General features: G+C 50.9%; 2 protein-coding genes across 6 annotated transcripts; both read left to right on the top strand.

Annotated features, from left to right (window-relative positions):
- Positions 1-1,449: 1,449 nt before the first annotated feature.
- On the top strand, positions 1,450-13,290 carry KLK13 (kallikrein related peptidase 13). Of its 3 annotated transcripts, XR_008425710.1 has the most exons (7): positions 1,450-1,582; positions 2,085-2,171; positions 6,571-6,760; positions 7,047-7,315; positions 8,314-8,450; positions 9,842-10,552; positions 12,947-13,047. XR_008425710.1 is itself a non-coding variant. In XM_045200321.2 (6 exons), the coding sequence occupies exons 2-6, from the start codon at positions 2,120-2,122 to the stop codon at positions 13,082-13,084; spliced, it is 786 nt and encodes a 261-aa protein (XP_045056256.1). In that variant the 5' UTR covers positions 1,450-1,582; positions 2,085-2,119; the 3' UTR covers positions 13,085-13,290. The 3 variants fall into 3 exon arrangements, 2 of the variants coding, with proteins under 2 accessions (XP_045056256.1, XP_024422187.1); XM_045200321.2 differs by lacking the exon at positions 9,842-10,552 and having other exon boundaries at positions 12,947-13,290; XM_024566419.3 differs by lacking the exon at positions 12,947-13,047 and having other exon boundaries at positions 9,842-11,757.
- A 5,217-nt stretch (positions 13,291-18,507) lies between these two features.
- On the top strand, positions 18,508-22,958 carry KLK12 (kallikrein related peptidase 12). Of its 3 annotated transcripts, none has more exons than XM_045200328.3 (6): positions 18,508-18,738; positions 18,860-18,915; positions 19,403-19,562; positions 20,378-20,634; positions 21,556-21,689; positions 22,594-22,958. In XM_045200328.3, the coding sequence occupies exons 2-6, from the start codon at positions 18,879-18,881 to the stop codon at positions 22,747-22,749; spliced, it is 744 nt and encodes a 247-aa protein (XP_045056263.1). In that variant the 5' UTR covers positions 18,508-18,738; positions 18,860-18,878; the 3' UTR covers positions 22,750-22,958. The 3 variants fall into 3 exon arrangements, with proteins under 3 accessions (XP_045056263.1, XP_053771040.1, XP_024422193.1); XM_024566425.4 differs by having other exon boundaries at positions 18,509-18,713; XM_053915065.2 differs by lacking the exon at positions 18,860-18,915 and having other exon boundaries at positions 18,508-18,713.
- The last annotated feature ends 819 nt before the right edge of the window (positions 22,959-23,777 follow it).

Raw genomic sequence — 23,777 nt, 5'->3', positions numbered from 1 at the left:
TGTTCCACTTATATATGCATTCATTGGTTGATTCTTTTTTAAAAATATTTTATTTATGCATTTTTAGAGAGAGGGGAAGGGAGGGAGAGAGGGAGAGAAACATCAATGTGTGGTTGCCTCTCACATACTCCCCACTGGGGACCTGGCCTGCAACCCAGGCATGTGTCCTTAGTGGGAACCGAACCGAGACCTTTTGGTCCACAGTCCAGTGCTCAATCCTCTGAGTCACACCAGCCAGGGCCATTGGTTGATTCTTTTTTGTACCTTGACTGGGGATGGAGCCCTCAGGCTTGGTAGCTCTAATCAACTGAGCTACCCAGCCAGGTCAAAATAAAATCTGAGGCATACGTTTATTTTTTATATGTAGAAGAGTCATGGTTAGAATGTTTTTTTAAAATGATCTTTTAACACAAGACTTGACCCCTATATCCAAACTTTAATTTTCCCCAATAGAAACCACACCGATTTTGATGTTAACACTCACTGCCTCTGGCTCAACCCCTTACCCTTATCCCTATCCCGTGGCTCTCTTTCCAAACTTCATCAGGTCCCCATCCCTGGCTTTCATCCAAATTTTGACCCCACCTCTATCCTCCCTAATCCCTAATCCTGTCCCCTCCACCCCCTAGGATTAACTCACAGCCCCACCCAGTGACATTTCCAGGAGACTCCTACTCATTCCCAAAACGCCCTCTTCCTCCTTCCTCTTCCCTCATGCCAGCCCCCAGTGCTTCTCCTTCTCTGCCTCCATCCCTGTGGACTCCCTCACCCCATCTGGCCCTGCTCCTCAAAGGCCATTTATCCAAAGCATTGCCCCAATCCATGCCCCCATCCTAGTTCAAGGACAGTTGACTTTCAATCACCGATTTGAGGATTACCTTCTTGGGCCTGATGGGTGGGGGTGGAGGTGGGAAGGGGAAACGATAGAATAAGTTTGGGCATCCTTTGTTTGTTTGTTTGTTTGTTTGTTTAAGAACATGGGCTGGAGATAGAGTTGGGCTAGAGAGGAGGCCAAGAACTGGAATTTAGATGTGTTGCATTTGATGCTGAGAGGTAAATTTGAGATGATGCTGTTGATGGCTCTGGTTTTGAGGGATAGGCCAGGGGGCAGGGGTATGGTTGAAATTGGGCAGAGGGTGGGAAGAGGGTAGAAAATGGCCTTCTGGGGGCTGATTGAGGATGTGCACAGGGTTGGAGTGGAGGTTGCAACTCAGGTGGTGTTGCAAGAGAGGGTCATGGGGACTTAGGGTGGGTTTGGAGAAGGAAGTGATGGGCTTTTTCCTTCCTTCTAGGTGGGTCCTGCTGCCTCAAAGTTCACAGTGGGTTCAACTCCGGCTTTGGGCAGGGCCAAATCTGGGTCCCAGCTTGTCCTGAAAGCTCCACCCCCAAGCAGAGGGCCAAGCCCAGGCTGGGGGGTGCCTAGCACAGCCTGCTGAGCCATTGGGGGTGGAGAGGGGTAGGCCAGCAACCGGGAAATGCTGAGGGCGCTGGGGGAGGGAGTTCAGGGGTTAAAAGGCATGGGTCGGGGCTGAAGTTGGAGGCAGCTGGCTGCAGACGCTCTTCGCCCAGGCCCCTCACCCAGGTAGGGTCTGCCTGGGGCAGGGGCTGGAGCATTGGAGGGGAAGGAGGGGGGAGGAGAGAGAGGGAACTGAGCTGAGTCAGGGAGATGGAGCGGGAACCCGAAGGCTCAGTTATAGATAAGAATCTGCAGAGACCGAGAGCTGAAGCCGCAAAAAGATAGGAAGCTCAATTTGAGACCAGGTGTCAGAACCAAGCCTGGGAAGGGAGGCAGGATAGAGAGAGAGGGGCTGTGGGCGCACCAGGGACCCAGATTGCTGGAGGGCAAGGGCGGAGGGCTGGCTATCGCGTTGAGGAGCAGCAAGCCAGAGACCTTGGGGGGGGGGGGTGGATGCACGCTGCCCTCCCCCACCGGATGAGTGGATTTGGGGAGGGGTTCTCAGAGGGAAGGAAGGAGATCCACACCTGAGACGCTCAGGAGCAGAGTTAAGAGGGGATGGGGTGGGGGCGGTTGGTCTGAGATGGGGGTTCCGGCCAGCCCTTAACACCTCCCTTCAACTTCTCAGGCCCCTCCTGCCCTGCCGCCCACCCGGGAGTTGCCATGTGGCCCCTGGCCACTGCGATCGCCTTCCTGACCATGGCCTTGTCAGGCGGTAAGAATGCACGTGGGCGGGGGTAGAGGCGGGGTGGCCACTCGGGACAATGGTAGGAGGGGTCAGGACGCGGGGAGGGGGCTGGAAGCCTCGAGCTCCGCCCCCCGCCCACTCCGGGCAGGGTCCCATGGGGACAGCCCTGAAAGCTTCCTGCTTATCCCTGAGTGACCTGGTTTTCTGGCTGGGATCAGACCACTGTCCCCACCAGGACCCTTTTCTGTCTTAATCTGCGCCAGAAAGCCCACCCCCCAGGCCCTCAGATCTTCCCAAAGCAGCCCCTCCCACATTCCAGGCCCCCTGGCCTCCCAGAGTGAGAGGAGTCCCAGGGATACAGGTTCGAATCCTGATGCTGCCACTCTGAGCAAGTAACTTCACTTTTTTATGACTAGATGTTCCATCTGTAAAATGGGAATATGTAAGTTCTCTCCACAAAGGGTTGTTGAGGTAACGCCTGTCTGTGCCGAGTACCTGGCAGATAGAAGGGATGGAAAGTTAGTCGTCATTATTATTTCATTAGATGTGTTCTGTATCCATTGCAGCCCCTTCCAGAACCTTCTAGATCTTCCTTTCATCCCGGGGGTGGCCCCAGATCTCTCCAATTCCACCCAGAGTTGGTCGTCTCCCTGCCAACTCTGGAAACCCCATTTGTGGATCATTCTTTCCTATATACAGATGACGTTTTATAGACTTGTTCCCTTGAAACCTATATAATTGCATTAACCAATGTCACCCCAATAAATTCAATTAAAAATAATAGCGCTGCGTGCCAGGTGGTGTGCTGGGCGTGTGCAAGCAGAGACAGAGTCCCTGCTCTCAGCCCAGAGCCTAGCGGTTCAGCTGCAGACATTATTCCAACAACTACCGCAACAATTAGCTGATAATTAGTTACAATTGTAACGCAGGGGTTGGCTTCAAGGAGCCAAGCCAGGAACTTAGAGGGGCAATGACAGCTCCTTGCCAGGAGGCCTTGTCCCCCCACCCCCGCCTCCAAACAACTGGACACTTGAGCTGAGACCCAAAGGAGGGAGAGGTCCACGGGCACCTGACACCCAGCACCACCCTTGGCCTGGAGGTGGGGTGGCTTGTCTCCTTTGGAGACACTCCCAGGACTCCTGCCCATGACCCAAGCCCCTCCTGGGTGCCACACCCTGGGCTAGGTACTCCACATGCATTGGCTTGTGGAGTCCCCAACAGCCTTGGGAGGTACGTGAACTATAATTAGTTTTATGGCTTCAAAAGCCAAGACTCTGGCAGAAGAGTCCAGCCCCAAAGTGGTACCTGAGTCAGGATCCTAATCCACGCTGTCTGCCCTGCTCCCTGCATCCTGGACTTTAAGTCCTGGCAAACCCTCTTCATTATTTTATTTTTTTAGTTACTGATATTTTTCTGAGAGAGGGAGGAAGGAAGGGACAGAGAAACATCAATTTGTTGTTCCTGGTGCATTCATGGGTTCATTCTTTTTATTTAAATTTATTTCTTTTTAGAGAGAGGGGAAGGGAAGGAGAAACATCAATGTGTGGTTGCCTCTTTAGCGCCCCCTACTGGGGACCTGGCCCACAACCCAGGCATGTGCCCCGACTGGGAATCGAACCAGCAACCCTTTGCTTCACAAGCCCACACTCAATCCACTGAGCTACACCAGCCAGGGCCACGGGTTGATTCTTGTGTGTGCCCTGACGGGGGATTGGAATTGCAACCTTGACGCATCAGGATGATGTTCTGACCAACTGAGCTACCCAGCCAGAGCCCATTTTCATTATGTTACACTTAATAGTCTGCGTACAGTCAATTATTTTTAACTTAAATTAAGTTGCATTAAAAGCTTATATCATTGTCCTAAGTAGAAAACCACATTCTTTGCTATAAATAAAAGAGAAAAAATATCCTGCACCATGAAGCCAAAATGGTATTTTTATTGGGTTAGACTACCTGAAATTGTCAACCTCTCTCAGAACAGCGATGGTAGATGGTTCAACTTAATAAATTTTAGGTTGCAGGCTGAGGATTCTGCTCCGTTTGGGTTTTAAAAAGTGAGCTCATTTAGCTCATTAGAGTCCACATATGAGTGAGATCATATGATATTTGTCTTTCACTGACTGGCTTATTTCACTCAGCATAATGCTCTCCAGGTCCATCCATGCTGTTACAAAGGGTAAGATTTCCTTCTTTTTATGGCTGAGTAGCATTCCATTGTGTAAATGTACTGCAGCTTTTTTATCCACTCATCTACTGATGGGCACTTGGGCTGCTTCCAAATCTTGGCTATTGTAAATAATGCTGCAATGAACATAGGGGTGCATATATTCTTTTGAATTAGTATTTTGGGTTTCAGACTCATAGATAGAGAACGAGCTGTCAGCTGTGGGGAGAGCACTGGGGGTGGATGGATAGAGCAAAAAAGAAAAAGAAAAAAGAAAAAAACCTTGTAAATATGGACAACAGTGTGGCGATTGCTGGGGGGAGGAGACGGGAGAGGTGGCGGAGGGTGTGGGGAGGGAAATGGTGATGGAAGGAGACTTGACTTGGACTGGTTAACATACAACACAGTGTACAGATGATGTGTTGCAGAATCGTGCACCTGAAACCTGTATAATTTTGTTAACCGTGTCACTACAATAAATTCAATGAAAAGGAAAAAATAATAAATGAAAAAACTAGCCCTGGCTGGTGTGGCTCAGTGGGTTGAGCACCGGCCTGTGAACCAAAAGTCACTGGTTCAATTCCCAATCAGAATGCATGCCTGGGTTGCGGGCCAGGTCCCCAGTAGGGAGCGCTCGAGAGGCAACCACATATTGATTTTTCTCTCCCTCCCTCCCTTCCTTCCCCTCTCTCTAAAAATAAATAAATAAAATCTTTACAAAAAAAATTAAATGTGAGCTCAGCAAAGATTCTGCAGGTGTTAAAAGCATATCAGCATCATCCTGAGACTTCTTCCTTGACAAAATCAGAACTGGGAGAGAGCTGGACCATGACTCAGTTTCTGAGGCTGCAGTGATGTTACTTACCACCTAACTTGACCTTGTGACCGCCAATGACTTCTGTCCCCAACTTTGAGAACCACTCGGCTAATCCCACTGCTTATGTATGTAGGTTGGGAAGGGACTTGCCGGCCAGAGCTAGGGACCCTCTGTTGTAGCTAATAACAACAGTCTCCACTTACTGAGTGCTGTGTGTCTTAGATGTAGGATTTTACCGCATCCTACAACTACCCCATGAGAGAGGAAGCTGTCATCCTCCCTACTTTATCGCTGAGGAAACTGAGGCTGGCAGCTTATAACAAGATCACCCAGCCGAAAAGCAGCGCATTCAGGGTTGGACTCTCTCTATTCCATTGTCAGCTGCTGTGCCTCCAGTGCCAGACAGTGCCCGACACTGGTTGAGCACCTACTGTGTGTCAGACAAGGTGCTAGGTCTATCTCCTTCCTATGTCTGTAGTGTCCAATATGGCGGCCTCTAGCCACTTGGAGATAATGAGCATTTCAAATATGACTGGTGTGGCTGAAGAACTGAATTTTTTTTTATTGATTTGCAAGAGAAACATCGATTTGTTGTTCCACTTATTGAGGCATTCGTTGGTTGATTTTTGTATGTGCCCTGACCGGGGATCAAACCTGCAACCTTGGTGTATCGGGATGACAGTCTAACCCCCTGAGGGCGTCATCCCCGTCAGGGTGAGAACTGAATATTTAAGTTTCATTTTAATTAATCAGAACGGAAATGGCCATGTGTGGTTAGTGGCCACCATACTGAACAGAACAGGTCTAGAGAAAGAACTGTTGAAAAACAGGAAGCAGCAAATGCAAATGGTATGCTGTGTTTGAAGAAAAGCTCCATGAAACTGGAACAGAGTAAGTGAAGAGCAGAGAGGTGGGAGATGGGATCACGGAGATTAGCAAAGGTGAAATGACTCAGACTCCTGGGAACTTTGGATTTGGGAGTAGTTAGCCATGGATGCTATTTGAAGCCACAGAGGAACCCAATATGTAGGTGTTAGAAAGATGGACGGACGGACGGACGGTTGAATGGATGCTGCTGAGGTGCTTGTGTATGCCCATCTCACTTCTGCCTCCTGAAATCCACCCCCATGTCAGAGCGAGAGAAAGTGCAGGTGGGGAGAAAGCCAGCCTCTGCTTATCAGAAGCATCCTCATCAGTGAGCTCTTCCTTCAATGCTGCAATGAAGGGTATGACACTTCTATGAAAAACGGCATTGTCATCTCTTTGCTCTGACTCATCTCCACTGCATGGGAAATGGCAACTCCCAGTGGCCAAGAAATAAATCCTCAGTTCCTGGTCACCTAGAGCATGTTCTGACCCTCTCCCCAAGCTCAGCAACTATACCTCCAGGCCTCCTCCTCTGCCTGGGCCCCAGCTCACTCACGTTTTCTCTCCTTCACCAGGCTTCTCTCAGGAGTATTCCAAGATTCTCAAAGGCACCAATGGGACCAAAGGGTTTCTCTCCGGGGGCTACACCTGCCCCCCCCACTCTCAGCCCTGGCAGGCAGCCCTGCTGGTACAGGGGCGGCTGCTCTGTGGGGGGGTCCTCGTCCACCCCAAATGGGTCGTCACGGCAGCACACTGTCTGAAGGAGTACGTGGGGGCCAGGGGAGCATGGGGTAGGGGTGGCAATGGGACTGGGTGGAGTTGCCTTTGAGGATGAGGTTGGGGTTTAGCTTGGGATCGGAATGGGGGAGAATAAGGTTCGGTGGGAGAGGGGACTGGGGGTGGAACCGGACTTGAAGTAGATGATTTGGATGGGATTGGAGTTGGCGGGGAAGGAGGTGTGTTTGGAGATGAGGAAGGTGAGATGGGGAAGAGGCGGGAGCTGGGGAAGGGCTCATCTTCTCCTCTAACCTCCCTGTTCCTGCACCCACAGCGGGTACAGAGTTTACCTGGGCAAGCACGCCCTGTGGCGCGCGGAGGCCGGAGAGCAGGTGAGGGACGTAGTGCGCTCTATCCCCCACCCTCAGTACCAGAGCAGCCCCACCCACCTGAACCATGACCATGACATCATGCTTCTGGAGCTGCAGTCCCCTGTCCAGCTCACGAGCCACATCCGCACCCTGCCTCTCTCCCACAGTGACTGCCTCCCCGCTGGCACCTGCTGCCGGGTGTCTGGCTGGGGCACCACCACCAGCCCTGAGGGTATGTACCACCCCCCACGACTGCACAGGTGGCCTGGGAAACCCGGGCAGGTGAGAGTAGGTTGGAGGAGGATTCCTTTATATGTATAAATGTAAGTTAAAAAATAGGGAGTTATAAAGTAAAAAAAGAAAAAATATAGTTACTTATTATATATCACATATAACATAATATATAAAGTTTTATATAACTTTTATATAAATATACATGTTAAAATATAGGTACATGTTATGGTTATATGTCCTTTATATAAATTGATAAGTACAAAGTTATATGTGTTATAGGTCATATATTATATAGTTATATGCCTTTATATAAATTTATAAATATAAAATTATGGTGAATCTGTTATGTGCATATTTATAAACATAAACATGCATCTGTATATAAATATGCAAATTAGAAAAATTAGATTTATTTTCTAAATTATAATTCTGTTTATGCATCCATGTAAATATATTTGTATATAAATTATATATTTTGCACAAGTGTCTTTAAATAAGTACATAAATATAGAATTTATAAAGTGACATTTTGATAGTTATTAAATGTGGTAAAATATAAACAACCACGTCCTCTGCGTGTAAGTTATGCAGGTGGAAGGTAGGGCCGATCTACGGCAGCAGAGCCCTGGGCGTCTCCTTTGCCGTCCCCAGCTCTCTACCAGCCTCATTTCTGGGTCCATCTGCCTGCATCCCCCATCTTTCTTTCCACCACTTCCCTACTCCTGCAGTTCCTTCCATCTCTCCTGTGTTTTCTCCGCCTCCAATACCCTCTCGCCATCACTGTCTTCCTATTTCTCCCACCGCCCCCCGTCCTGATGTTCTCCCTTCCCATTTGTGTCTCTCCACGCTCAGTCCCCTGCCCACCCCTCTCCATCTCTCGCTCCACTTTCCTTTCACCCCTCCCCCATCTCTCGCCTCATTTCTGGCTCTCCCCCCAGCTCTCCCTTCCCACCTCACGGCCTGGTATCCTTACACCTTCCTCTCTCTCCTCCCCAGTGAGGTACCCACAGACCCTGCAGTGCGCCGACATCCAGCTACGCTCGGACGAGGACTGCCGTCACATCTACCCCGGCAGGATCACACCCAACATGCTGTGCGCCGGCACCCAGGAGGGTGGCAAGGACTCCTGTGAGGTGAGGCCATGGGGGGCTGCGGGTGGGGGCTGCCGTGGGCCAGGTTGGGAAACCAGGATGGAGGGACAGGTGCTGGAGGGAAAGGACTTGCTTGTAGCCTCTGCAGAACCAGGCTGTGTAAGGTGAGCTATCCCCTAGCATAGAGAGGCAAGGCAAAGCAAAGTACCCATGGTTGGCAAACATAATTCATCTTAAACCCCAGCTTTGCCTGACAGTTGACTGCCCAGAGCCTGGGGTTGACGTGCATAAGGATTAGGGTGTTTTTTGGTTACAAGTGACAACAAAAACCTAACTCAGACCGCCTCAAGCAAAGCAGTGCCTTTGGTAACTGCATGCCTGCTTCAGGCATGGGTGGATCCAGGTACACACTTGATGTGTTTAAGACTTACATAAACATCTTTTCTTTCTTTTTTAAAAGATTTTCTTTATTTGTTTTTAGAGAGAGGAGAAGGGAGGGAGGGAGAGGAACATCGATGTGTGAGAGAAACATGGAGAGGTTGCCTCTCACACATCCCTAACCCGAAACCCAGGCATGTGCCCTGGGAATCAAACCAGTGACTTTTTGGTTCACGGGCTGGCGCTCAATCCACTGAGCCACACCAGCCAGGGCAACATCCTGAGTGTGACTCTCTCTAGGCTGCCTTAAGTAATGTCCCGGAACCATCGCTCTGGCCAGAGCTGTGGGATTCTCTGATGGACCAAATCTGGGTCACATGGCTGACTGTGGGGGATGGGAGGGGCAGGGACAAGCTTGGAGAGTAGGAGAGGGGTCATTCACCAAGTGAAAAAATCAGGAGGCTGTTACCAAAATAAGGTACGGCCGATACTACATGGGCAAAATGACAAGCTGTGTCCAAGAGAAGAGGTTGAGGTTTGGTTCCGTGGGAAAGGGTGTGATGATGAATAGTGATGCCTTGTCCCTAGTAATAACGTGCGTCCTGGGCCCAGAGGAGGCGAAGCGCGTGTGTACAAACCCCACCCGGAGGTGGAGGGGTTAACTCAGTCGTGAGATGACATGAAGAAACCATAAAACAGGAGCAGATTTGGCAGGCAGGGGGTACGGGGCAGGATTTGGGGCCAGAAAAACAAGAACAGGTGTGTAAGGTAAGCTGTCAGCACTTTACTGAGATGGAGAAGCGGAAAAATGGAGACGCAGAAGCCTCCCTCTCTGTCTGTGTCCATCTCTGTCTCTTTCTCTCTCATTCCCTGTCCTGTGTCTGCCTCCTGGTCTCCATTCATCTCTGTTCCTGTCTCTCCCTGTCTCTCCATATTTCCGCCCCTGCCTCCATGTCTGTCTCTCTCCAACTTTCACTCTCTCCCCACACGTCCCCATCTCTGCCTCTGTCTGGCCCCAGCCAGAACCCCACCTTTCTGTCTCCCACACCCTGCAGGGTGACTCCGGGGGCCCCCTGGTCTGTAACGGAACACTCTATGGCATCATCTCCTGGGGAGACTTCCCCTGCGGGCAGCCCAACCGGCCTGGTGTCTACACCCGAGTCTCTCAATACATTTCCTGGATCCGAGAAACCATCCGAAGACAAAAAACTCAGGAGCGGAAATGGACAAAGGGCCCACAATAAAAGTCGGGTTGACTGACCCACCTCCTTGCCCCATCTCGTGCCCTCCTTACTCAGCTTGCCCAGCCCTGCTCTGCCCCTCCCAGCCTGTTCCCCTGGAACCCACGATCCACGTTCTCCAAAGGTCCCATCCCAGCTGACATGCCGCATTTCCAAAGCACTCGGTCACTGCCAGCATCACGCTCTGCCAGGTGGTGCACCCCCAAAACACCCCAGTGCCCTGAATGTCTCTGCCCAGACACATTCCAGATCTCCCAGCCATTTCAACATAAATGCAGACCACCATCTACAGGTTTCATCTGCAGAACCCCGAAATACCTCCGGCCCGTCCTGACAAGAACCTAAGTTCCACGAACACGCCATCCTTGAAAACGTTCCAGACGGCTTCAGGGGCTTAGTCATTGCCAGTGTTCTAGATCCTTCTTCGTTCTGGACTCAGGAAGGGCCTAGGCTCTCGTGATCCCATGAGACATTTCACTCGGAACGTATTCTCTCGTGCCCACCGTCTTCTCCCCTGACAACGTGGTACGTCCTCAAGGTCACCAGTCCAACGTGGGGTCCTCAGAATGGTGTGTCCTTACATAGTTCCGGGCCCCCCACACACCCCGTCCCTACCGACATCTGGCCTCTGACCATATTGCCTGTCTGAGTCCCTGTGTCCGCTCTGGGATCGAGAGTCATGGGGTTCAGTGTCCCAAGGGGGCCTCCATGCCTGGACCCTACTGTCCACCAAATCTCCTGCCCCTCTGTCTCCTCCATGGACATGCTTGCTGTTGTGACATCTTTGCCCATGACCCCAGAACGCAATGGTCAAATGCTCAAGCCACTGGGGTCCCCACTTTGAACAAGTTATAAAACTCACTGCATCTCTTTCCTCTAAAAACCAATAAAATGGGGCTCATAATTTTTATTTATTTTTAGAAAAGGGAGGGAGAGAAACATCAATGTGATCAATGTGTGATACATATGTTGATCAGCTGCTTCTTGCCTGCCCCCAACCGGGGGCCTGGCCTGCAACCCAGGCATGTGCCTTGACCAGGAATCGAACCAGTAAAGTTTTGGTTTGCAGGCCAGCACTCAATCCATTGAGCCACACCAGCCAGGGCTCATAATTTTTCTTCATGGCATTGTTGTGCGGATAAAGGTCGGCCTACCACTAGTATTTGCATGGTTCTCTATGAAAGATTACCTTTGGATTTGAATAACACCCTTTCGCAGAGTGTCCAGAGGGTGTTACACTTCCTTATTTTTCTCAGCAAACATTTATTCAGGGCTGACATGTGTGGGCACTCTCCTGAGTACTTGCAAATACAATTTTGTTTATTCAAATGTTGCTACCTATGATAAGCCAGGCACTTTTGTAGACACAGGTGATAAACAGTGAATTAAACAGACAGAAACTTCTGCCCTTGTAGAGTTTACATTTTTTGTGGGGAGACGCATGATAAAATTAAGAGATAGATTGTCAGCTGGCTAAAAAAGGGGGGTCTGGGTGGAAAGATAGGTTAGGGAAAGTGAGTGGAGTTGCTTTTATTTATTTACTTTTAGCGAGAGGAAGGGAGGGAGAAGGAGAGGGAGAGAAACATCAGTGTGTGAGAGATACATCCATCGGTTGCCTCTCACATACCCCCACCTGGGGACCTGGCCCACAACCCAGGCATGTGCCCTGACCAGGAATCAAACCTGCAACCTTCTGATTCACAGGCTAGTGCTAAATCCACTGAGCCACACCAGCCAGTGCTCATGATTTTTTTTTCAATTTTTAAATTATTTTATTGTTGTTCAATTACAGTTGTCTGCATTTTCTCCCCACCCCTCTACCCCACCCCAGCACACCCACCTCCCTCCCCTGCTTCCACCCTCCCCCTTGGTTTTGACCATGTGTCCTTTATAGTAGCTCCTGTAATCCCCTCTCCCCACTGTCCCTTCCCCCCTCCCTCATGATTCTTATATGTGCCCTGACCAGGATAAAACCTGCAGCCTTGGTGTACTGGGATGATGCTCTAACCAGATGAGCTACCTGGCCAGGGCTGGAGTTGCTTTTAAATAGGGTAGTTTGGGAAGAAGACAGCACATACAAAACAGTACAGAATTTGTGATACCACATACTAATAAAGCCACAACACTGCGAATGTACTAAATGCTACTGAACTGTTCATCTTGAATGGTTTTATATGTGAATTGCATTCTCATTTTTTAAAAGCCATGCAATAATATAATAGCAAAAGATACACAGTAATGGAAACAGTAACAAGGATCTACAATAACAAAGATAATAGCAAAGGATACATAATAATAAAAACTAGCAAAAATACACAATAGTAAAATTAATAGCAAAGGATATATAATAAAGACAATGGCAAAAGATACACAATGATAAAGAGAATAGCAGGAGGAAATGGGATAAGGAGGAACACAATAAGGAAAGCAAGGTCACCAATTCAAATCTCTTGAGGATTAAGAACTAGCTACATATATTAATAAACACTGAAAGAGGCAGCAAGTGCTTCAAAGGGCTCCTGGGAGATTAACATGTTAATCTGACTCGAAAGAACACCAGGTACTGAGTAAGTGCTTAGTAAGTGGCCGCTCTCATTAGTCTTGTTGCTCTTATTGATATAATTGTTATGACGCTGTGTCTCCCAGGCTGCCAGTGCCAGAGCAAGCAGCCTTGGGTGACAGCTGAGGATTTGTGAGAGGGAGAGGTGGCCGCCCAAATCCTTCCTGTGGAACAGGGAACAGAAAATAATGACATACCTGAGCTGCAGACTGTGGTTGCCCACACCTTAAATCAGGAAAGCCAGCCAGGTGGCCAGGCTGAGGCTTCTGAGCCTCTCCTCCTCCCTCCCGCTCCCAGGATTTCGAAGCCAAGTGTTCTTTTCTTGTTTCAGTTTCTTTTTTTTTTTTCTTTTTGCCTAGGGAAATTTGAATAACAATGGGGACCTGGCTGGAGAGGAATTTGGAAAGCTGGAGGAGACTAGGAAGAGAGACGGAACAAAAGCGAAGAAGGATGGGGTCAAAGGGATGGCAATACTTCCAGGCACTGGTCCAGCATAAAAAGCTATTTTTGCCCTGGCTGGCATGGCTCAGTGGATTGAGTGATGGCCAGTGAACCAATGAGTCACTGGTTCGATTCCCAGTCAGGGCACATGCCTGGGTTGTGGACCAGGTCCCCAGCAGGGGGCCACGTGGGAGGCAACCACACACGATGTTTCTCTCCCTCTCTTTCTTCCTCCCTTCCCCTTTCTCTAAACATAATATAAAAAGTCTTAAAAAAAAAAAAAAAAAAGCTGTTTTCATTCTCCCAAGACCCCTGTGGAGGAAATGTCCGCCTCCCAGTTTACAGAAGTATCAACCTAGACTAAGGAAAATTCACCAGTGAGTTGAACTCATCCAGGCTGATGGGGACACATTCCTGTACTTCCCCCCATGACCATTCCCAAGGACTTCTCCCTTACAATACGGAGGGCCCCGGCCAAGCTCAGTCACTGCCTTAGCTGTGGGCCTTGTATAAGGCCCTGGGCTGGACTTCCCGGGCTAATGGAGGTAATAGGGTTGTGTACCCAATTCTAATGTATGGGGTGGGGTGGCCCCACTTCACCAAGCAAGTCTTGGATACCAGCTGGGTGTCCTACAATTGAAACTCAAGTCTGACACTGTCACCAGGAGACAGTCAGACCCCACAAATTAAAGGCTCAGTCCAACAAAACAGCCCCTCCCCCCCTCACGTCCCCCGCTTCCTGCCCCACTTAGACACCAATCAAAAGTCCAGGTTCTCACCTGTGCTCCTGACCACCACCTATAGATCCGAGGTCACGACTCCCTCCTTGGGTTTGATTAATTTGCTGGAGTGGCTTCCAGAACTCAGAGGAACATTTTACTTCCTAGATCACCAGTGTATTATAAAAGGATATAACTCAGGAACGGCGGTATGGAAGAGATGCCGAGGGCCAGGTATGTGGGAAGGGGCTTAAAACCTGCATGCCCTCTCCAGGCACCTCTCCCCCCAAATCTCTGCGAGTTCACCCATCCTGAAGAAGCTCTCTGAACCCTCTCCTCTTGGGTGCTCATGAAGGCTTCATTCCATAGGCAGGATTGATTAAACCCTTGGCCATCGGTGACTAATTCAACCTCCAGCTTCTATCCCCTCCCCAGAGGTGGGGGCTGGGGGGGGTGGGACTGAAAATTCCAACCCTCCAATCACATGGTTAGTTCCCCTGGCAACCAGCCCCCATCCGTAGGAGCTTTCCAAAAGTCACTTCATTCACCTAACAAGAGACACTTCCACTTAGGACACTCCAAAGGTTGTAGGGGCTCTGTGCCAGAACTGGGGAGGAAGACCAAACATCTATTTCTTACTGTAAATTATACAGTCACAGGGGACCACGGGGTTTAAGCCCAAGCTCTGACTTTAACAAGCAAGATGAGAGAAGCAGACGGGTGGTGGGAGGGTTGAGCAGGCAGGAGGCCCAGGGCGGGCAGTCTGGAAGCAAAGCGGACTCAGACTGCAGGGGCTGGGGAGACAGATTGCAGAGACAGGGAGCCGGTAGTGGAGGCAGTTAGTCCTGGGACCTGATGGGACACATCAAGGCACTTGGGCTCCTGAGGGTCTGCACCACGGGACTGAGCAGATGGTGGGGCCACCATGCACCTTGGGCAGCCTGGGGTCTGAGAACAGGTCGATGCGGACAGCCGGTCAGCTCGCTTTGGGCCATTCGGGAAGCTGGGGAGAGGCCTGAGAACCAAGCCGCCCCAGTGACAGGTGACAGGTAGAGACCATCAGGCGTATGCAGTCAGCGCATCCACCGTGGCTTAGGACGGGGCCCTGGGAACACCCTTGTTTGTGAAGACACCAGTGAAGGAAGAAAAGGCCTATTCATGCAGGAGGCCAGGAAGGGGAGCCAACAAAGTAGGAGGAAAACCAGCAATGCGTGGCTTCCGGAAGCCGGAGAGGAGCGGCCAGCGTGTGGAATGTTGTGGAAAGGTTGAGTAAGAAATGTTCAGACAAATGGACAGACAGGTGGCCTCTGGGTTGCTCAACATGGAAGTCTGTGGGAACCCGAAAAGAGCCTGGCTGCAGGGCGCACGCCGTGAGTGGGGACCTGTGGAGAAGTCTGGCTGGGAAGGCAGGGTTCTGGGGCTGATTCGGATGAACACTGTGGTCCCAGAGTCATCCAGCACAGCATTAGGCACACAGGCTTCTCAGGGTGTTTGTCGAGTGACCGAATGAGCGAATGAATGAGCAGAGGAATCGAATGAGATAGAAACATAGATGGAAGAGAAAGAAGTTGTACATCAAGTTGTAGCTGGTATTTCTTCACTATCTGAGAAAAAAAAGATTCTGTCATCTAAGTCAGCTTTGCTCATTTTTTAAAATAAAGAAATCAACTTCTCTCTGTCTGACTTATTTCACTGAGGATAATAATCTCTAAGTCCATCCATGTTGTTGCAAATGGTGAGATTTCATTCTTCTTTTATGGCCAAGTACTGTTCCATTGTGTATATGTACCACATCTTTATGCAGTCACCTACTGATGGACACATAACTGTAATTAGAAAAATAAAAATTAGCCCTGGCTTGTGTGGCTCAGTGGATTGAGCACCAGCCTGCGAACCAGGGGGTCACCTGTTCGATTCCCAGTCAGGGCACAGGCCTGGGTTGCAGGCCAGGTCCCCAGTGGGGGAATCAGAGGCAACCACACACTGATGTTTCTCTCCAACTCTTTCTCCCTCCCTCCCCCTCTGTCTAAAACAAATAAATAAAATCTTTTTTTTTAAGTAAAAAATTGAAAAAATCTGAAAAAATAATAAATAAATTTTTAAATCTTACCCAAGGATATTTGTATCGTTTCAAAGAGAGGAATGAAAAGAGAGAGAGAAAGAGAGAGAGAGAGAGAGAGAAACATTGATTGGTTGCCTCCTATATGCTTCCCAACTGAGGACTGAACCTGCAACGTAGACATGTGCCCTGACCGGGAATTGAACCTGCAATCCTTTGAGTGTACTGGATAACCCTCCAACCAACTGAGCAACCAGGCTAGGGCAAAGAAATAAATTGATACGGGTAAATTTTGATAGTGTCTACAGCTCATCTACCTGATATCCTCACCCATCTTTTTTTTTTTAAAGATGTCATTTATTTATTTTTAGAAAAAGGGGAAGGGAGGAAGAGAGGGTGAGAAACACCAATGTGTGGCTGCCTGTTGTGTGCCCTCCAATGGGGAACCCAGCCCCACCCAGGCACATGCCCTGACTGGGAATCAAACCGGCAACCCTTTGGTTTGCAAGCCGCTGAGCCACACCAGCCAGGGCCCCCACCCATCTTTGTTGGCATGTTTGATGATCCCAGGAGGAAACCACGTGCAGACATTTAGCTTCCCCCCAGCCCCACTTTTCAGATGGGCCAACAGAGGTCAGGACAATAGAATGACTTCACGGCCCCCCAGTGAGTCATGGGATGAACTGAATGTTCAACCCAGTCTGCATGATTCCAAGAGCTATCCTCTTTCTCTGAAACCCGTAGGAAAGTCCTACATTCCTCTATTAACACGCGTACTCATTCGGTCACTCATCCGTTCATTCACAGACTCGGACAGTGATTCACAACACAGGCTCTGGAGACAGCCTGCCTGGCCTCAAACTCCGGTTCGCCACTCACCGGCTGTGCGTGTGTCTTTGTCTAGCGGCGCCTCTGTTTCCACATCTATGACCAGGTGTCAGGGTGGCTGAGTTCTCTCTGGGCAGTGGGCTTCCTGCTGTGCGTGTGGTGAGAGCCGAGAGTAGAGCAGGAGGCAAGGGGGCTTCCTGGGGGACTTGGCAAAGGCGCTCGGAGCTGCAAGCCACTCTCTGCTCTCCGAGCCTCCAGCTACAAAAACATAGGACTTGCTCCAGCCAGAAGCCACAGACCGCACATTTCTGTGTCAAAGAGAAGCACTAACCCACCCCTCTACTTCTCATTCCCCACTGCCCTCAGCCCCCCGCAGCCACTAACCTGCTCTCTGTCTCTATGGATTTGCCTATTTGGGACATTTCATACACACAGAATCCTACAACACGTGGTCTTTGTGTCTCCTCCCCCCCCAAACCTCATGCTTTCAAGGTTCGTCTGTGCTGTGGCCCGTATCAGCGCTTCATTCCTTTTTACAGCTGAATAATAATAGTCCGTTGTGTGGAAGGACTGTGTTTTATTCCTCCATTCACCAGCTGATGGACAACAGCTTAATGGGTATGGGGGTCCCTTGAGGGGAGATGAAAATGTTCTTGATTAGATTGCGGGGATGGTTGCACAGCTTTGTGAGTGTAGTGGAATCCGTTGAATTGGAGATCACAAAATCATTCAAATGCCCAATTTTATGTTATGTGAATTTTACCTCAACAAAAAAAAAAAAGAAAGAAAAAGAAAGGTAGAGCGAATGAGAGGGAGGTGCAGACAGGGAAGGGAGGGGAGTTTTGTGTTGGGCCCATAGTTGTTTTTTGGGAAGGGCAGATTGCCCAATATTGGAAGTTGGGAAATGTCCCAACGTAAATCTGAATTTCCAGCTTTTCTTGAAAAGTCAGAGGATTTGGCGATGGTGGGCCCAGGTTCCAGAATTGCAGCTCCTGACTGAAGCTAAAGGGTGAATTTTATTGCATGTAAAGTGCATCGCAATAAACCAGATTCCCGCCCCCCCCATCCACAAAAGGGAGAAATTGGATGGTGTTTCAGAACAAATCAAAACCTGAAGGTTTGTGATTCTGAATTTAGAGAGGAAAAGAGACCCACAATCACCCAAAATACATAGGAGTGGAGTGGGGAGCCCTCTCCTCTTTGTTCCCCTCCCCTTCTGTTCCTCTTTCAGCGGAAGCCCTTTTGCAAAGAAAAACCTTTCATGGACCCTGGCTCGGTAGCGCTCCACGCACCAAGGTTAATGTTCGATCTCCAGTCACGGTGCACACAAGAGTCACCCAATGAATAAATCAAGCAATAAAAATATTATCATTAAAAACAACATTCAGTCAGCATTAGACGTCCACAGAACCCAGTTTGGAAACCCTCTTCTGTCCCCTCGTGTGAAGTCTCTTCCTTCTCCTCCTCTGCTCTTTCCCAGGCTCTCTCTGCCTTAGGTTTTCCTGCCTCTCACTTCCCCCCGGGGGTGTCCGTGAGCCCCGCCCTCCCCGAGCCTTTTTCACTGGAGTTGGAGTTAGAGCTCGGCTCCGGCTCCCGGCGCACGTTTGAGTCCACAGCAGGAGATGGGGTGGGAGGAACTGCTGGCTGGTTTGGAAAGGAGGGGAGAAGGGGTGGGGTCGCGCCTTCCCTCCAGAGCCTTCCCGGGCCCCCTCCTGGTTCCCCTTCCTCCATTCAGCTGTGAAGCTCAATTAAGTGTCATCAGAGTCTGGAAGAGTTTGTAGGGGATTAGAGGGCGCCCCACCCTGCGTCTTCCTCATCCTCTTCCCTCAACCAGGAAATTGAATGGGCTGGAACAAAGACAGTTAAAAGCTGTGTCAGCTGCCGGCCTGGGACAGACAGACAGAAGGAGGGGGACAGGTGGGGCAGCATGACTGGTGGCTGAGAAGCCAGGTGGACAGTGGGAGAGTTGACTGGCCGGCAGGTGACGAGATAGGCAGGTAGGTGGGCAGACAGATAACAGACACAGACAGGCTGAAACTGCGACAGCCACGTGGAGGACCCAGCAGGCAGAGAGACAAGGTGAGCAGGAGGCAGGCAGTCACAGGTGAGGGGGTGATGGCGGGAGAAGGGCAGAGACAGGGGAGCTGATGTGAGAAGGATGAGGAAGGGAGGAGTGGGCTGACAAGAAGAGGGCCATCTCTGAGAACCCCCCACCTGTTCCCCAGAACCTGGAGGTGGCCCACCATGGGGTCCAGCATCTTTTGGCTCCTGTGTGTTATTGGTGAGTTCCTCAGGGGGAAGGAGAGTCCCTCTAGCCGCCACGGAGGGACACTCATCTCCCCATCTCGGTGCTGGCCCCAGCCTGGCAGTGAGGCAGGGAGAAGGGCTGACTCTGTGCCTTCATTCACCTCCAGCGCCCAGGGTCCCCTCATCTCTCCCTGCATCTTTTCATCCATCTCCTACCTCCCGCCGTCACTGTTTCCGCGCTCGCGCTCTCTCTCTTTCCCTCTCTCCCTCTCCCTCTGTAAGCATCTCTCTCTCTTTCTGTTTCCCTCTTTCTCTTCCTCTCTGTATCTCTTGAGGTTACACTGTATCTTTTTCTATACATCACTAGGTGTCTCCCTGCGCTTGGCTCTCTCTCAGGGTCTCTGTCTTCCTGTCGCTTCTTTCTCTTTCTGTGTCTCACCATCTCTGGATTTGATTCTATATCTGATCCACAATCTCTGGGTCTCTGACCTCACCTCTCTGGCCCATACCCCTGTCCTCAGGGCTCAGCCACACGTCCACAGAGAAGATTTATAATGGCATGGAGTGTATTCCTCACTCGCAACCTTGGCAGGTGGGGCTGTTTGAAGGCACAAACCTGCGCTGTGGGGGGGTCCTCGTTGACCGCAGGTGGGTCCTCACAGCAGCCCACTGCAGTGGCAGGTAAGCCCCCTATTTGTGCCTCTTGCTGGAGGGGGCAAAGACGGGTGATGGGAGGAGACAGCTGGGGGTAGGGGCTCATGAGAGGGAGTGTCAAGGAGAAAGGAAATGGTCCTGCCACAAGAGACTCTGGGCCTCTGAGGTTAGACAAAGGGTAGGACTTTCTCAGAAATGGGCCTGGGGTGGGGCTGGCTGGGGTTCAGTGGGGTGGAGGGCAGGGGAGGGTCCTGGAACCTGCCCACCCACCTCCCATTCTTTCAAATCCCACTCCCTTCCTGTAAAGCATCTCTCACCAGCCCCAGCCATTCTTTTCTGACCCAGGCTGGGCCCTGGGCTCATGTCTGACCCAAACTGTTTGTGCAACCTCAGTTATAAATCTTCTCTGTGGTCCCCTCTGCAACGTGGCAGGATTGGGCTTTCTAGGTCTGACACTTTGGATTTCGTGCAAAAGAAAAGTTTCAGACACAAAGAGACGGAGAGATGGGGGACAGGGAGCAACCCAAGCAGGACCAAGAAGAGCATTCACTTCGTTGACAAGATTGACAGCCCAGGCAGGCTCCTAGGTGGTGGGAACAGAGCAGCAAATGCGACTAAAAGATGCCCCTACCCCCGTGGCCTCACCAGCCAAGAGAATCAGAAGGGGACCCAAGGCAGCAGCCTGTGGAACACTGGGTGATGGACAGGGAGCAAGAGATGGAGAGAGGGCACACGAGACAGAGAATGAGAGCAAATGAATGGGGAACAACGTGAAAGAGAGGCAGGAGGGCCTGGCAGCCTGGGGGGCAGTGCACCTGCTGAGCCAACGCTACCCCCTGCAGGTACTGGGTGCGCCTGGGGGAGCACAGCCTCAGTCGCCTAGACTGGACGGAACAGATCCGACGCAGCGGCTTCTCCATCACCTACCCCGACTACCAGGGAGCCCGGACGAATCACGAGCACGACCTGCGGCTTCTGAGACTGGGCACCCCCGTCCTTGTGACCCGCAGCGTCCAGCCCCTGGCCCTTCCCACCAGCTGTGCGACGCCTGGCACTGAGTGCCACATCTCGGGCTGGGGCACCACCAACCGACCGTGGGGTAAGAGGGTCCTGGGATTAGGGATCAGGGTGGGCAAAATCTGGGTGTAGGGTGAGAGGTCAGGAGTAACACCATGTTGGAGGAAGAAGGATGGGTAAATGTTCAAACATCAGGATTGTAGTTTGGGGCCAAAGATCATGGTGGGTCAGGTCTTGGGAGTCCAAATGGTTAAGGGGTTGAGTATGGAGTCAAAGGTCACAGGTCAAGAATGTCCTTAGAGGTCAGAATGCCATCAAGGACCATCAGACTGGAGCAAAAGGCATATATAAACAGGATCATGGGGTCATAGGTCATGGACTCTGGTGGTCAATGTCATTGGAGAGTTGAGGTCATGAGATACACATGTTGCAAAAGCTGAACACAACCTAAGGATGGAAATTGGGGATCACTGGTCCGGGATCAGAAGCCATAGTGTTTGGGGTGTGGAGCCACAGGTTAGTGGTCACACAGTCGGGGTTCAAATAAACTAGGATCGGAGGTCACTTTGGAGTAGGGACCAAGGGTTTAGAGGGTGCAGAACTGAGGTTAGAACACAAGGAGAAGAGAGGAAATATGGGGTCAGGAGAGAGAAGGCGTGAGATCAAGTTGAAATCAAAGGATGATAAGATTGAAGGTTGAAGGTCACAATAGCTGAGTCTGAGGGGCAGGAGGTCAGGTCTGCATTCATTGTATCTGAAGGTGGAGGGACTAAGAGGGTCTAGAATCGTGGCATTCAAAGTTAGAGGTGAATAACAGGACTGGGGTCAAGGGTCACTATGAAATCAAGTTACAAATCCAAAATTTGGAGGTTTGAGGGTTGTAATGGAGGTCGCAGGGAGGGGATGGGTTAGAGGCTTGGACTGAGCTTCCTTGAGAGGAGGGATGTGGCTGAAAAGTGGGGAGCTGTAGGGGGTAACTGCAGCATCCATCTTCCACCCCCAGAACCCTTCCCGGACCTGCTCCAATGCCTCAATATCTCCATTGTCTCCACTGCCACCTGCCAAGCCGTGTACCCTGGGAGAATCACGGACAACATGGTGTGTGCGGGTGGCGTCCCAGGGGAGGATGCCTGCCAGGTGAGTAGATGCAGGCAATGCCTGGTCACCCAGGACAGGAAGTAGGGGACAGAGAAAAGGAAGTGGGGAGGGTGAGTCAGGGAAAGTGGGTGAGGGAGAAAGCTGAGGTCTGAAAGAAGGGGAGGCACAGCATAAAGGAGGGAGACAGAGCAGGAAGAAGAGCCAGGGAATGGAGGACAAAGAGAGGGAGGGTGGGCAGAGAGAGGAGAGGGAGATGGGGAAGGGCAAAGGACCAGCTGGCAGGGCACCTGGAGCTCAGGAAGGTAACCTACTGCCTCTCTAGTTCTGAGTCTTCCCCCTACCATCCTCCAGTTGATACTGGCCCCGGTGAGAGATTTCAGGATGAAGGCAGGAAAGGGGGCTGGAGAGCTCTCTCACCCTCGAATTCTGGTACCTTGCCCTCTTGGGTCCTCCAGAGAGGAGGCCTGCCCCACGAGTCTGGCCAGGGCCCCAGCTATCACCCTCCAGAGAACTCTTATGGAATCCCGCCCTTATTTGCTGGGATTGGTTATTGGTGCCTATGCTCTCGACCCTCATTGGTCAGGGTCCCAGTCATTGTCCTTGAGGGACCTCTCTACCCTTTGTGAAGCCCCGCCCTCCTTCCCTGGGATTGGTCATTGGTGATGGTGCTCTCTTCCCTCATTGGCCAGAGCCAGAGCCATTGTCCTTGAGGGACCTCTCTACCCTTTGCAGAGTGCGGCCCTTCTTCCTTGGGTTTGGCTCCTAGGGTTTGTTTTCTGCTCTTCAGTCTCTGGTGTTGTATTTCTGGAACCTGGTTGCACTCTTTCTCCTATAACCAGGCTTGGAGCCCCTGTCCTCAGGCCCAGAAATGGGTTGGGGAGGGGGAAACCATAACAGCACTTCTCCCGTATTCAGGCCAGGCTCCTTTCCCCTTTTCCTTCAGGGCGACTCTGGTGGCCCCCTGGTGTGCCGAGGCGTCCTTCAGGGCCTGGTGTCCTGGGGGTCCGTGGGGCCTTGCGGGCAAGGAGGCATCCCGGGAGTCTACACTAATATTTGCAAATATGTGAACTGGATCCGGAGGGTCATAAAGAACAACTGACCTGCTCTTCTACCTCCACCCCCCGCTTGGGGGCCACTGGGACCCCCAGGGCTCCAGCACTGCCTCCACTGTCAGCCCCAACTCTCAAGTGTCTTGGTCAGAGGATCTTCTTCCTAGAACTCCAGCGCCAGCCAGCCAACCCTTCTAAGACTCATGGTTCCGGGAGGAGGGAGTTTGTGACTATTTGGAATAAATATAACTTGAGAATGGGTGATGTCTATTTGCTATTCCTGTGCAGGGTGAGAATGGAGGGGAAGGGCTCATCAGTTCCCCTACTCCCAGGTGTAGAAATACAGATTAGGAAGGGTGAGGGCTTCCCCTCCGTGGCCACGGAGACATGGAGTAGAAACAGTTATTTATAATAAAAAAAGGGGGGGGGCATTTTTCTTCATCTGACACAACGGGAACAGCAACCCAGAGCTAATAAGCTTTTCAAGGACTCATAAGGACCTGAAGGTGGAAAAAAATTATTGGCTGCAAGACACCAAATGACAACGTGTGAAATCAAAATTCATGACCATTTAATTAAATGTCTGTAAAATGTAACATTCCTCCAACTAGCCAATGGCAACTTGGTTCTGCTGGAGTTGAGCACACATTAAAGTTAATGTGGAGTGTGGGCTCGTTTTTATGCCTGCGATGACAGAGGGTGGGGTGCAGCCTTCGGAAGGCAAGAGGACCCAGCCTACCTCTTAGAATAGTCCTGCCCACCCCCTTGGGGTCTGTCTTCACCGCCTCTCCCCGAGGTGGAAAGAGAACTTCTCCCCAGTGAGTGGACGTGGAATTTGATGTGTGGTCATGGCAGCTGGGGCAACATCCGCTGAGCGCCTATTACTCTTGGCTCCTCTGAAGTCCTCATCCCTACCTCCCAAGGCAGGGCTGTCACCCCCATGTCACAGATGAAGAAACTGAGCCTCACTCGGGTGGAGTCCCTTGTCCTGCATCATCAAGGTAGGAAGAGGCAGAGCTGAAGTTTGGGGCCAGGGCTGGCTGCTGCCGGAACCCAGGCCTACCCGGCAGTCCTGCTC

Source organism: Desmodus rotundus, chromosome 12 (genome assembly GCF_022682495.2).
Source record: "Desmodus rotundus isolate HL8 chromosome 12, HLdesRot8A.1, whole genome shotgun sequence".
Classification (NCBI taxonomy): domain Eukaryota; kingdom Metazoa; phylum Chordata; class Mammalia; order Chiroptera; family Phyllostomidae; genus Desmodus; species Desmodus rotundus.
The sequence above is the reverse complement of the archived record's forward strand: the minus strand, read 5'-3'. Positions and strand labels throughout refer to the sequence as shown.

Excerpts from the sequence above, each read along its gene's own strand:
- KLK13 (XM_024566419.3), top strand. The coding sequence starts at position 2,120 with ATGTGGCCCCTGGCCACTGCGATCGCCTTCCTGACCATGGCCTTGTCA. Across the intron at positions 2,172-6,570 it reads GACCATGGCCTTGTCAGGCG|GCTTCTCTCAGGAGTATTCC; the intron begins GTAAGAATGCAC and ends CTCCTTCACCAG. Across the intron at positions 8,451-9,841 it reads GTGGCAAGGACTCCTGTGAG|GGTGACTCCGGGGGCCCCCT; the intron begins GTGAGGCCATGG and ends CACACCCTGCAG.
- KLK12 (XM_045200328.3), top strand. The coding sequence starts at position 18,879 with ATGGGGTCCAGCATCTTTTGGCTCCTGTGTGTTATTG. Across the intron at positions 18,916-19,402 it reads TTGGCTCCTGTGTGTTATTG|GGCTCAGCCACACGTCCACA; the intron begins GTGAGTTCCTCA and ends CCCTGTCCTCAG. Across the intron at positions 21,690-22,593 it reads CAGGGGAGGATGCCTGCCAG|GGCGACTCTGGTGGCCCCCT; the intron begins GTGAGTAGATGC and ends CTTTTCCTTCAG.